This window comes from Typha angustifolia, chromosome 8 (genome assembly GCF_048772165.1).
Source record: "Typha angustifolia cultivar Huaian chromosome 8, ASM4877216v1, whole genome shotgun sequence".
Lineage (NCBI taxonomy): Eukaryota > Viridiplantae > Streptophyta > Magnoliopsida > Poales > Typhaceae > Typha > Typha angustifolia.
This window is the reverse complement of record NC_133246.1, coordinates 13,847,314-13,859,280: the sequence shown is the minus strand read 5'-3', so window position 1 is coordinate 13,859,280 and position 11,967 is coordinate 13,847,314. Positions and strand designations below refer to the sequence as shown.

General features: G+C 39.1%; 2 protein-coding genes across 8 annotated transcripts; both read right to left on the bottom strand.

The window, feature by feature from the left end:
- Window positions 1-625: 625 nt before the first annotated feature.
- LOC140765713 (uncharacterized) lies at window positions 626-3,375 on the bottom strand. Of its 7 annotated transcripts, XM_073104921.1 has the most exons (5): window positions 3,152-3,375; window positions 2,961-3,046; window positions 2,430-2,542; window positions 1,344-2,323; window positions 626-1,150 (listed from the first exon to the last, which is right to left on the bottom strand). In XM_073104921.1, the coding sequence occupies exons 4-5, from the start codon at window positions 2,243-2,245 to the stop codon at window positions 973-975; spliced, it is 1,080 nt and encodes a 359-aa protein (XP_072961022.1). In that variant the 5' UTR covers window positions 2,246-2,323; window positions 2,430-2,542; window positions 2,961-3,046; window positions 3,152-3,375; the 3' UTR covers window positions 626-972. The 7 variants fall into 7 exon arrangements, with proteins under 7 accessions (XP_072961022.1, XP_072961021.1, XP_072961023.1 ...); XM_073104920.1 differs by having other exon boundaries at window positions 1,344-2,542; XM_073104922.1 differs by lacking the exon at window positions 2,430-2,542.
- Window positions 3,376-5,578: 2,203 nt separating this feature from the next.
- On the bottom strand, window positions 5,579-7,024 carry LOC140765412 (dof zinc finger protein DOF1.7-like). The gene has a single exon (XM_073104484.1). The coding sequence runs from the start codon at window positions 6,542-6,544 to the stop codon at window positions 6,065-6,067; it is 480 nt and encodes a 159-aa protein (XP_072960585.1). The 5' UTR covers window positions 6,545-7,024; the 3' UTR covers window positions 5,579-6,064.
- Window positions 7,025-11,967: the final 4,943 nt, after the last annotated feature.

Sequence of the window (11,967 nt, the reverse complement as noted above, 5' to 3'; positions counted from 1 at the left end):
TTATACTAGGAAATTCTCATTCATTCTCTCCCCCTCTCCACTCTCTGTTTGACAATGGCTTCCACCATTGTCTTCTTCCTTCTACTTTGCCACTCCCTTAGTTTCTTTAGGGGATGTGGGACTCGGCACCTCATGGCTCCGACTTCAACAGTACTATAAGTCAATACGACCCCCTCACCACCAACATATCTCGTATGTGTATTAAAAACCCATGCACTGCTAAAGGAAAGCCTTCAAGTTTGCTATGATGAGTACGACTCAACAATACGGAATAATGAAAATGCTTTTGTTTCCATGACCAAGAAAGAATTTGCCGATATTAACGTCCTCACCATCTCTTGCAAATAAGCATTCTCCGAGCCGTGCTGTCCACCGAAGAAGAAGAAGATCAAGTCTCCGTTGAACGAGAGGAATGAAATAACAAGAGTGATGCACTACTACTCCAACATAAATAAAGCTTCCAATTAATATTCCTAAACAAGATAAAGTCCAAATAACAGGAAAATAAAGGAACGAGCTAGAACACATATATGAAATGAAATATATAGATAACAATTTCTCAAAGCAAAAATTGTAAGCTAGGTGTAAGGAAGGGCTGTTAGCTTAGATAATGGCCCACAAAAAAATGGGAAGCTTATAGTGCTGTAACATGCACAATAACTAAATAAATAAAGACAAAACAATATTTAAAATTCAAACCCTAATTGTGTCATTATGAACATAAGCCAGACATAACCAACAACATGGATGCTAATGGAAGTACCTCTACTCACATACAGAACAGTTGATATACGCCTTCACCATATCATCAACCCTACTGTAAATGAGAGATGCCAGAATACAAACTGCAGACTCTAAAATTATATGAACTTTCGGAGCTAGGCAGAGGGAAACCTCCAATATTTCCAGCATCGAAACAGCCAGGGACCTAGATGACTAATTGCAGTAGCTCAATAGCAACTAAGGAGCAAGTTATAGGCAATCAGAAACACAGCAGCAGCAGAAGCACGAAAATAGTTTTTCCTTCTCTGCAACTGGAAATTCTTTTGGAGGCTCCGGTTGTCGAGGAGGCTGTTGTGGCGGTTCATATTGTGCCTGCTGATGCTCAAAATCACCCTTCATGGACATATTTCTTCCTTCCCTTGTCAATCTGGAAATGAACAGGTAACAACTTTCAGAAGTAAATCTAAACTCAGAAAAGAACTTCAAAGTTACATCATCAGCATGCCCCCACCCCGACAAGGTGTGTGTGTGTGTGTGTGTGTGTGTGTGTGTGTGAGAGAGAGAGAGAGAGAGAGAGAGGAGATTTAAATTTAATCAAATAACATAGAAAGAGAACATACATTGGAAAGGCAAAAGAACGATAGCTGACCAGGCTGCCATCAGAGGGCTCAGACATATTATCACACTGGGAAACACCAAAATTGGTTGGACCCTCAGCAGCATAGTCGTCTACATCTGTCCTCAAATCATCCTTCGTGGCCTCAGTATTCTCTGCTTCAATTAGAACTGGTTGCTTTAAATCAGATCCTAAGCCCAGATCCTTTGTTGCAGCATGGCCAGGTATAGGCGAAATAGGCGTGAAATCAAACTGGCTACTGTAGAATCCAGTCAGATCTCCAGACCTTCCAATGTGGATACTAAACAATGATTCATTTGATTGCACACTCCACTCCATCGGCTTTGTGGACTTGCTCCTTGCGAATACTGAAGCAGGAATCCTGTTCGGGTCAGGACACGTATAGTCTGATACTCCCACTAACTGAATTGGAGGGGACTGCTTTACTCCAAGAGAAGCAAAATTATCTGATCCACTACTGCAGGTAGGAGGAACGTAGGGAGAAATTGGAGTTCCAGATTCCACTTGACCTTCCTGGTATGATCCAGGAAAGCCACTCTCGTCCTGATTAAGACCACCAACTTCAGGTTTAGTCAGCAAATCGATAACTGCCGGTTCTAGCTTAGAATTTTCCCCAACTTGTAGAGATTCTACATCGCTGCTTGGAATCTCGTATTTTCCTGTTACGGACCTCATCAACTCACTTGCATCTAATTGGATATAGTTCTCCTCTGAAGAAAGGTCAGAGGAATATGAACATGAGTAAGATGATTCTTTTTCAAGCTCCAAGGCATTTTTCATGTTGTGCAGAACATCGTCATCTTTATCTTCTCCACTAAGAAGACCCGTCTTATCATGTTCACTACTTGAATCCCCATGTAGAGCCGCCGCCATGTCAATATCCATGATCAGGTCTCAGCCCTTGCTACTAGTGCATCAAGCAGACACTAAGTGAAATGTGAGAAAAAGTGGTGCTTCAACAATCTGCAGCGAAGTTAGAAAACTTAAATATTTATCTAAATGCCACACCACTCTAGTCAGATGATGAAATATAAGGTCGAAAGAGAGGAGACCATTTGTACAATCTTACAGCATAATCCCCCAGTGGCAAGTTATAACATGATCGAGGAGAGGCAAATTTTAAACTTGATACAAACATATCAGCGAGTTTATCTTTCAGCATCTTGTATGAAGATGGTAAATCTGCAATGCAGTCATTAACTTAAATGAGAAACTACAATTTTATATTTCCCTCTTGCTATTTGAGAAACTGATCGAGAATCTGGCGTAGTCTGGCTCTCGCGATTGTTTCCATGTAAGTGTATCAATTTCCTATGTTGTTTGTTTAAAGCAAGAGCTGGGATATATAACAGTTAACACTCTCAAATCTTTCAGAGAAATCCATAAATACGTCAAGAAGAACATACCCAAATTTGCAAGCATGCATACATCCAAAGTTTTACCGGCTGCATCTAATAGATGCAATTCTCGTAGGAATGAAGTATCAGCGATATCAAGTTCCAATGTTTTCTCTTTTTTTCATAGATCATGAATACCATCACATATAAACCACTCAACAATCAATAATAGCCAAAAACAAGAAATGGGCATTGAATCTTACCTCGAATAATACAACGCCAAGCTTTACTTCGATGCTACGATCCGGTAAAAAAGATAAATTTCTTTTCTTTTCTCCCCCTTCTTCCTCTGAAAGAGCAAATGAAGCAATTGCATGTAAACCCAATTAAGGCGAAAAGATACGGATTTAAGCTTGAGAGTTGGGGAGAACTGATATTTGAACTGCCTCTTTACCATAATTAGTGCGAGAAAAACCTCTAGTAAACCTTTGTAGTTCGCAAAAGACGGGAAGCCTTCGACCCATAACCATCGAACAAACTCTTCTTTCTTCTTTCTTCTTTTTTTGGACGTTTTCCTCTCTTCTCAGTCCTAAACAGAGGCCGAGCGAGCGATGAATCTTCTTCCCTCTCTGGACGCGTCTCTCTTTCCAAACGTGTACTTCTCTCTCTAAATCTCTAAACGTGGATCTACTAAGTATTAATTTGTTTAAAAAAAAATTGATCTTGTGAGGGTAAGACTATTACTACGATTAATTACATCTTCACGCTAATAACTATAGCTCTAACTCTGCATCACTTTCAGTCTCTTAGAAAAAAATGGATACACCCCCGAAAATATTTAAAAGGATCGCTAAGTCCACTCCGTCGATATTTTAATAAAAGTAATTTAAATTTTGACTAAACTATGAACAAAATGCCGTGTCCTTTTCTTATTATTCCATCTTCTTCTCTAAATATTAATCTATAAATTGATCTTAGAAAAAAGTAAAAACATTTTTGTCTATCTAATTAATTAGTTAACTTTTTAATAATTTTTCTAATAAAATTTCTAATCGAGAGAGCTTAATTATAATAATTCAGAGTATGTAAGTGTTCTTATTTTTTTCCCTAAACATGCATTATAAATATGTATGTCTTAATTACACCTCCAAGCTAGAAAGGATCAATTCGCTCGGGTGCTTATGCTACACTGATACGTGTACTATTAGAGATTTAAGTGGGCCAGGCCAAAGGCCTGTAACAAATGGTCCACCTAACATTTGCACTAGATCTAAAGAAAGGCTACGGCCCAATTCCTTAATCTAATGCCCAAAGTTAAGCATCATTATTACGTTAAAGCAACAGGGATAATGGGCTGGATCATCTCTACAGGGATTAAAGTGTAATTCACTCGAAGATTTGGAGGTTTCTAAAAATAGAGTTAAAATAGTAAAATTTACTTAATAATTCTAGACTAACCATAGATTGGATATAAAGGCTAGCCCTGAACGTATTAGTTAGATCATATCAAGGAATGACCAAGTGAATCAATCACAATGGACCAAAGCAAGTGCACACAGACACGATTCATTTTAATTTCTTATGAAAAGAATGTTAAATGTAAATATTTGTTTTTTATTAACATTGGTACATTAGTGGAGATCGTTTATGGAAAGCTTGACCTTGTAAGAAAACAAGCTTCTCGGTCTCTTTTGCAGCTTGGTTTTCTTTACTCATGCACTTGAATAGCAAATCTCCACTTCAGCCCTGAGATCACAAGACTTGCACTTTTAACTCACCTAACAAGTAAAGAAGACAAAGTTTGGGCCACCTACAAGGCCACGCGAAGTCCATTCTAGAGAGAGAGAGAGAGAGAGAGAGAGAGAGGAGAGAGTTGAACAAGTCTCCAGGTTTGGTGGGCTAATGACATCAATTCTGTTTTCCTTGTTTCAGGGGGGAGAAGTCCCAAGTTTGCACGTCCAGTAGCACCAAAGGTGACACAAACTCTAAACCTCATAGGTCTCAATCAAAAGAACAAAACTGAGTACATGGGTCCTTGTATTCAGAACTTTGTCACTTCGATGTCGATGTTGGCCATCACCACTAACCACCACTACGCAAATAGTGACACAGCAACAACAACAACAAGATATATTCTGTAGTTCTAACTGATTCCCTTGTGGGTAGTTTAAAAGAAATACATATGAAGCCACTCTGGGTCTCATGGTTTCGGTTCTCCTTATAAATATTAGAGTTGATACATATATAATAAATTGTTTATCTAAATAGTATATATGTATGATTTAGATTTTATATATATATCTGGAATAATTAGTCTCCTTGTCAAACCTATAATTTATGAGTTCCTGATCCATAAAAAAAAGGCAAAGAACAAAGAAAGGTATATGTGATTGTACTACTCAGGACAAATATATGCCTGGGGAGAAAGAGTAAATGTTACATTTTCCCCTACCTGAGCTAGTAAAGATGATTTAAAGAGACAATGAATTAATGCGTTATATCATGAGCATTAATGCTCCATTCATGCAGGCATGCGGATGTGCATGAATGTGGTGCCCATCATTCTGTTTGAGTGGTCCAAATTATTATTCCATTCAGTGATAGCAGGTGAGATAGGATGAATACTTATGATGGTTTTACCAAACCACATGGTCAGTTATGAGGATGATGAAATGAAGGACAAGAGATCTTCTTCCATAACCATCTAATCGGAAAATGCAACATTCTTTTGCTGGTCCAAAACTTCAACTCATATTCCACTTGAATATATTCTCTCAAATCAAAGGAATGGAATATTTTATCCTCAAGCATAAAGTATAATAATTCTAGGAATCCACAGCTGGAAGTGCAAGTTTATTACTAGGTGGAATTAGATTCGAAATTGAGCCAATTTAATGCAACGTTCTCAAGTTGGATGATACTAATACATCAAAACTGGGTCATGGTAACACATGATTAAATAAAAACAGAACACATGATTACTGTAAGTGAAAGACTAGTGGTGCAGAGAACATGAATGGACCCACAGAATATATTGAAAAGGAGATGGAGAATGAGAAGATAGAATGTCCCAATTAGTACAAAGAGAATTCCCACAACATTCCATCATTAGTCCAGATACTGAGAAGCTCATTACTAATGACATCAAACCCATATAACATAATCAAAATAAAGACCATCAGACATGCTACTACTACTACTACTAAACCAATACACCGTCACCAGCCCTTCCAAAACATTCCAAGCTATATCAAAGCACAAAATTTGGACCGTATTTAACCAAGGTAATTAACAAAAAAAGGCTGCAAATTATTTACCTCCATCTTCCAACCACCCGTATCTTAAAACCAAATTAAAAATGTTCTTCTCACTGGAAGCCTGACCCTGGAGTTGTGTAGATAGATAAATCAGGCCAATTCCCAACCCAACCCAACAAGCTCTCCGGGTTCTCGTTCTCAGCCGAATTGTCTCCACCTACCGAGCCGGATTCGCCGAGCCAGTTCACATTGGACTCGAGGAGCGAGCTAAAGCTCCCGGTCAGCTCGAGCAGGGTGTGGTCCGGGTCGAGGCCCGGGCCGGCGGGGGACACCGGCTCCGGCTTGGCCGAGTCCGGCTTGGCTCGCTTGGCGGCTCTCTTGGAGGTCTTGCGCGAGCCGCCGCCGACGGGGATGTTGCGCAGCGCGCCGCCTTTGGTCCAGTAGCGGCGGCAGCTCTTGCAGTAGTGGCGCGGCTGGGAGAGGTTGTAGTTGTTGTAGTAGCAGAACTTGGTGTTGGTGGAGTCACACCTGGGGCACTTGAGCCGTTCTTCTTGGTCTGGGACTAATTGGCTCATGGTTGGGTCTTGCATTAGTAGGGTTGGTGGTGGTCTTGAAGTGGAGAAGAATTTAAGAGGGACTTGAGAGATTTAAAAGGGGCCAACAAGGAGTGTAATTTTGTATTGGAAGAGGAAGAAGGAAGGTTGCAGTGGAGTCAAGGGTAAAGGAACCTTGCATGCAGGTGTCTCAGTCTCAGACTTCACATTGCAGGAGAGCAGAGGAGAGGACAATTGACTGTAGACCAAAACATAGAGAGAGGGAGAGAGTAGAGGAGGAGATCTCTTTCTCAGGGGGCTGAAATATTTTGGTGTACAGCTTCAGCACAAGGACCCTCGTCTGGGGTCTCTCTATTCAGTTGTTGGTTTTGGACCAGTTGGAAATATATATGTCTAAGGGGGTTCAGGAGAATTCACACTACCAACTAATAAACTATTAGCTTAATATAGGCACACACACACAACAAAGACAGTCCACTCTCATGGTCACTGAAAGAATATTACTGGCAATATTCTAGCCGATCAAGAGTTATCCCATTCTATATTTAAAAGGAGAAGGAACCACCCTCAGATGATTATTAAAATTGATAGAGAGAAAGTCTCTTATAAATTAAGATGGAGGACTACTATCCATACCTTTCAAACTACGAAATTGTGGTGTTACTAGATTAGGATCTGCCTTGAGTCTCCCAAATTTTTTTTGATCAATGGTAATCCCTCTTATTTATTTTTCCCCAGTGTGGGATCCACCAAGGTGACACACTGTCACCCTATTTACTTATTCCATGCTCCTAGCTTTTAACCACTTTGAACCAATTTGCTTAATAATTATTCTATTAGAAGGGATCTCACTAGGTTTCCTCTTAACGATGGCCAACCACTGTTGACCCACCTCCTTTTTGCAGATGATATTCTCATTATTACTGTGACAACAATACACTTGCTTGTATTATTATCATGTCGTTGAGCAAGGATTCCATGCATCATATCCTTTGCATTGACATTAGTCAATTTCCTTCTACCTATTTTGGGGCTAAGATCTCTCTTAATCGGATTCTGATGGCCAACCAGAATTAATTGGTTGACAAGAGCAAGCTTATTGGTCGGAAATGTGATACCTTTTCCTTTGTGGATCGTCGGATCCTTATCAATTCTACTTGATTCCTGTACCTAATTGTTGGCTTGCTTCTACCTAAGTTTCTAATACTACACTTGATCAAGTTACTAAGCTTGCTAAGGATTTTTTTTTTCTTCTCTTTTTCTGGGAGAAAGGTAAGGGCCAAAAGAGACTTCATTTAGTGAATTGGATTAACATCCCGAAACCCAAATTTGGGGGTGGCCTAAACTATCAAAGAGTTGCGGTTGGCAAAACCTACTCTGATTGACAAAAGTATTTTTAAGTATTTAATTGGTGATTATGCATTTTGGGCTGCAATAATGGAATATAAATATAGACATATATATACATAAGTCAACAAGGCTAGAAAGGCTTAGTGGGCTTGGAGAGCTCTTTGGGCTACTGTAGATCTCTTTAGGCCATGTCCCTCTTGCTCACTGCCCTATTTTCTTCAATGGTTAATGCCTCTATGATGGGATGGTCATTGGGTTAATTGGTCAAAGAAGAGCAATGGATTAATTGGAATCCACCATTTGAAGCAACCGCTGAATTCAACCTCTATGGGGGCTTATGATCCCTACGGCACTTCAGTTGGTATTGACATCATTACTAGAAACAGGAGAGGCTAATCACTCCATTTGTTAGCTAAATACGTTTTAGAGTTTCCCACTCCATTGTGGTTGTTGTTGTTTTGAAGCTGAAAACATTATAATTGAAGGAGACCACCATTAGTAAAGTCGTTAGCAAAACTAAGGAAAGCCCACGAATTATTCAGGCTATCATTCATTAGTGTCACTTTTTTATTCCCATCTTTGGGTACTTGTTTATTTCTCAAACTATAGCTTTCATAAAACAATGAAAGCTCTTACTGAGATTAGGCTTACACTCTAATTTAATTTTAACAAGAACATAGATTTTGAATTCCTTATAAAGATAAGTTCTAGTATACCTCTCGTGATTTGTATATACCTACTAGTGTGTTACTTGGATTAGTTTATTGGAGATACTTTAGAATTTATGGTTCTTTTAATTTTTGTGACAAAAATAAAACTATTAGGATAAGATGCACAGATTTTATTTCTCTTTTGACCCTTCTTCTCTTTTTGGCCCTTAGTTTTTGACTAAGTAGACTTCAAATTAAACTAAATCAAATTACTAAGTATCCATATAAACTCGAACCGTTCACTTAAAAAAAACCTAGTGCCTTCACCACCACACCATAATAGCAAAATAATAGGAAATAAAACCATAATTAATCTCTAAAAAGACATACTAATTACTGAGGCATATTTGGGAAATGAATAAATAATGGATACACTCCGATCACCGATAAACGACGGGGAGGGAAACGCAGGGTTCAGACCCATCGAAGAATAAACGACCGAGGAAGGAAGAGCCGCCGCAAAGAAATCCTAAAACCCTAAGGCCTCCATCTCCATCTCCATCTCCATCTCCTCCACCTGGAGAGCGAGAATGTGGTGGCTGCCATGCTGGAGAAACGCTAGGAAAAAATAGTAGTAGCTGAGGAAAGAGAGACATATCTACCTTAATTCACCTGTTAATATTGTGTGTAAAATTGAAAATCTTAGTTTCAGATATAGAGATAGAGCAATCCACCCAAAAACTGGGACTATGATAGATAGAGCGACGCCGACGAGAGCGTGATTAAGTTCGGGATCGGAACAAGTGGTGGGCTAAGAGTTGAATGCTGGGAGATATCTTGCAGGCTAAGGGAACAGCAGGTCACTGAATTAAGGAGATGGACGGAAGGAAATGCCTCGTCAGTCGTCACACAGCGAATCGCTGCCGTCCGTCCAGATCACGACGATCTTCGAGGCGATGTGGACCCCAACCTAAACACCGCACGTACTTACTTCCTCGGGAGTTACACCACATCACCCTCCCTCCCGTGATCTCGCGAACGGAACGGGTAACGGCTGAGTTGGAGACGACGTCGCGATGTGACTCCGATTGTGACCCCTACCCGCCATCTCCCGGATGACTAGGATGCAACGGGTGCCCTCTTAATGGGCTTCAACCGTAATGGGCCTCGCACTTGCTCGGTTCATTTCAACAAGGCCAACCTTAATAATAAACAACCTTCTTTATGATTTATGAGCCCGAAAGTTAAATACGGGCTAGATAAATGGCTAACCCTCTCTAGATAAAAACACTAAACTCCATCAAAATTTTAGCCGTCTAGTTTAAGCTGCAAGCCCATTCTAAGGATTCTTGTGGTTATGGAGAATCTAGCTATAGGAGAACTAGAAACGGAGAGCTCTCCCTTTTTTTTTTCCGCCCAACTCTTTAGTCTTAAGCATGTTGATTTTAAGAACTTGTGATTGCCCTTCTTCGACCCTTATTGCCCAACCGGAGAGTGGACAGCTAATGTGTTCCATTTATTGAACAAGGTCTATGGTCGGTCCGTGACCCTTAGATGCCAAAGGCATCCTTGGCGTGATTTATTGCCGGACAATTGTTTCAAACTAAATACCGACGAGACTTGTCTTAAGACTTTGCGTTGCCGAGCTGTTCTTCTAAACTAATTATATTACTGAGTCATCAACCGAATTGAACCAAGCCATCAAATCGATGCCTAACAATTCTACTAGTAATAATAAACATTCTAGCCATCAAGACTCAACATAAAAGGAAGACATCTGGATCTTTCTCACTATATTTAATTGCTCCTCTTCATCACGCAATCTAATACATCAACTCAATATGAAGGACACACAAAAAAAACGCCCTTAATAAACGCATCAAGTGATGTCACACGAACTACCACAGCAAAAGTATATATACTACTGCCATTTGTATTTGAAGAAATCTCCATCGTGGGGAGGATGACAATGCCAACCAGCCAACAAACGCTGTGTTGGGTTGCCATGAGGCTGGAAATAGAGCTACGAGACGAATATCGTGTATAGATAATGCGGCGAATTGGCAAATTGCATGGTGTGTCTATGTCACTTAGTACTTTTAGGGTTGCATGAGCTGACCACGATGCATGAGTTTTGGCCCTTAAGGCCTATGCTACGTGGGACTCCGTTGCATCACAACTTCAGAGGTCCATAACCCCCTCCTTTTTTTTTTGGTCTCCTTTTTGACTTTGATTTTGTTTTAATAAGACAGACTAATTGTGAAATAATTATTCATATAGTACTACTTTTTTGTTTGTTTTTAGTTTTTATAAGACAAACTAATAAAAGATCATCAACTGGAGTTCTAATACGTGGTTTTGAAACTATATCTCATGGATGGCATTAAGCCAGCTCTATTTCTTTCTTAGGTTTTGCTTAAAATAGCTTAGAGAAGTCCTCTAGTTTATTCAAGATAATAATCCATGAATAAACTTGGAAAATTAGGCTTACACTATTTAATCTTCTTCTTTTTAGAGAGAAGTAGAAACTTAATGGTGTTCAAGTTAAACTAACTATTTGAGCACTATCACATTTGCTTACACTATTCAATCTTTATGGTGCACAAAATAATCAAAGAATCCTTTTCCAAGAATTTCTCGAAATCTCAAACAATAATTGGGCATTATGAGCACCACGCCATGTCACACGAGGATATAACAAAACATATATATACAAATATTGGCGTGTACTTTATCTTATTATTGCACTCTAACAAGTGGAGACTATAACGTATGCTATATGGATATCATATTTAATACTCGAATAAACTATAGATTCTCCAGAGTTATTTAACATATAGTCCAAGTAGGGTGCTCTAAAACCTATATGCAAGTTTTACCTAATTGAGTCCTTAGTCCATCTAAGCACAAGGTTTTTGCCAAAGATAAGAAGAAATGTTCTGGAACTCTCTTTGCTTCTATGTCGTCATTTTATCCAGTCGTCTAGTAACAGGATACAGCTCACAAGTCACAACAAAGACATCTTATTTCCCTTTCAAAAACCAAAATATATGTATATATATTAGTGCATCAAGCCAAAGGAAGGCCAGTAAATATTCTGAAACAATCCCTTTCACAAGAGAAAACTTTTCTTTTGTCAATGGTAATTAAAACCACTAACTGTCCCTGGTTTGGCTATTAAGGAAGCTAAACAATCACAAAGCTGATTTCAAAACCACCTGACTTGGCTTCATTGGAAGATTTATCTATCAAGCTGCAAATTTGGATAATCAAAATTTTGAAAGCTAAGCAATGATTGACTTGTTGTTATAAGCTTCCATCCACCAGAGTTTCTTGATGATAATACTTAATTAGAAAATTTAGTCTCACTAATCCAATTGATATAATTAATTAGCACTTCCAAAGTCCTCTTACAGGAGCAATTAGGCAACTAAGATAACAGAAAGAGAGTGGCTTTAT

What these genes read in the sequence shown, in the direction of transcription:
- LOC140765713 (XM_073104920.1), bottom strand. Translation starts at nt 2,245, where the DNA reads ATGGATATTGACATGGCGGCGGCTCTACATGGGGATTCAAGTAGTGAA. An exon ending in CGTTCTTTTGCCTTTCCAAT is followed by an intron (nt 1,151 to 1,343) that starts GTATGTTCTCTT and finishes GTTCATTTCCAG; the next exon opens with ATTGACAAGGGAAGGAAGAA.
- LOC140765412 (XM_073104484.1), bottom strand. Translation starts at nt 6,544, where the DNA reads ATGCAAGACCCAACCATGAGCCAATTAGTCCCAGACCAAGAAGAACGG.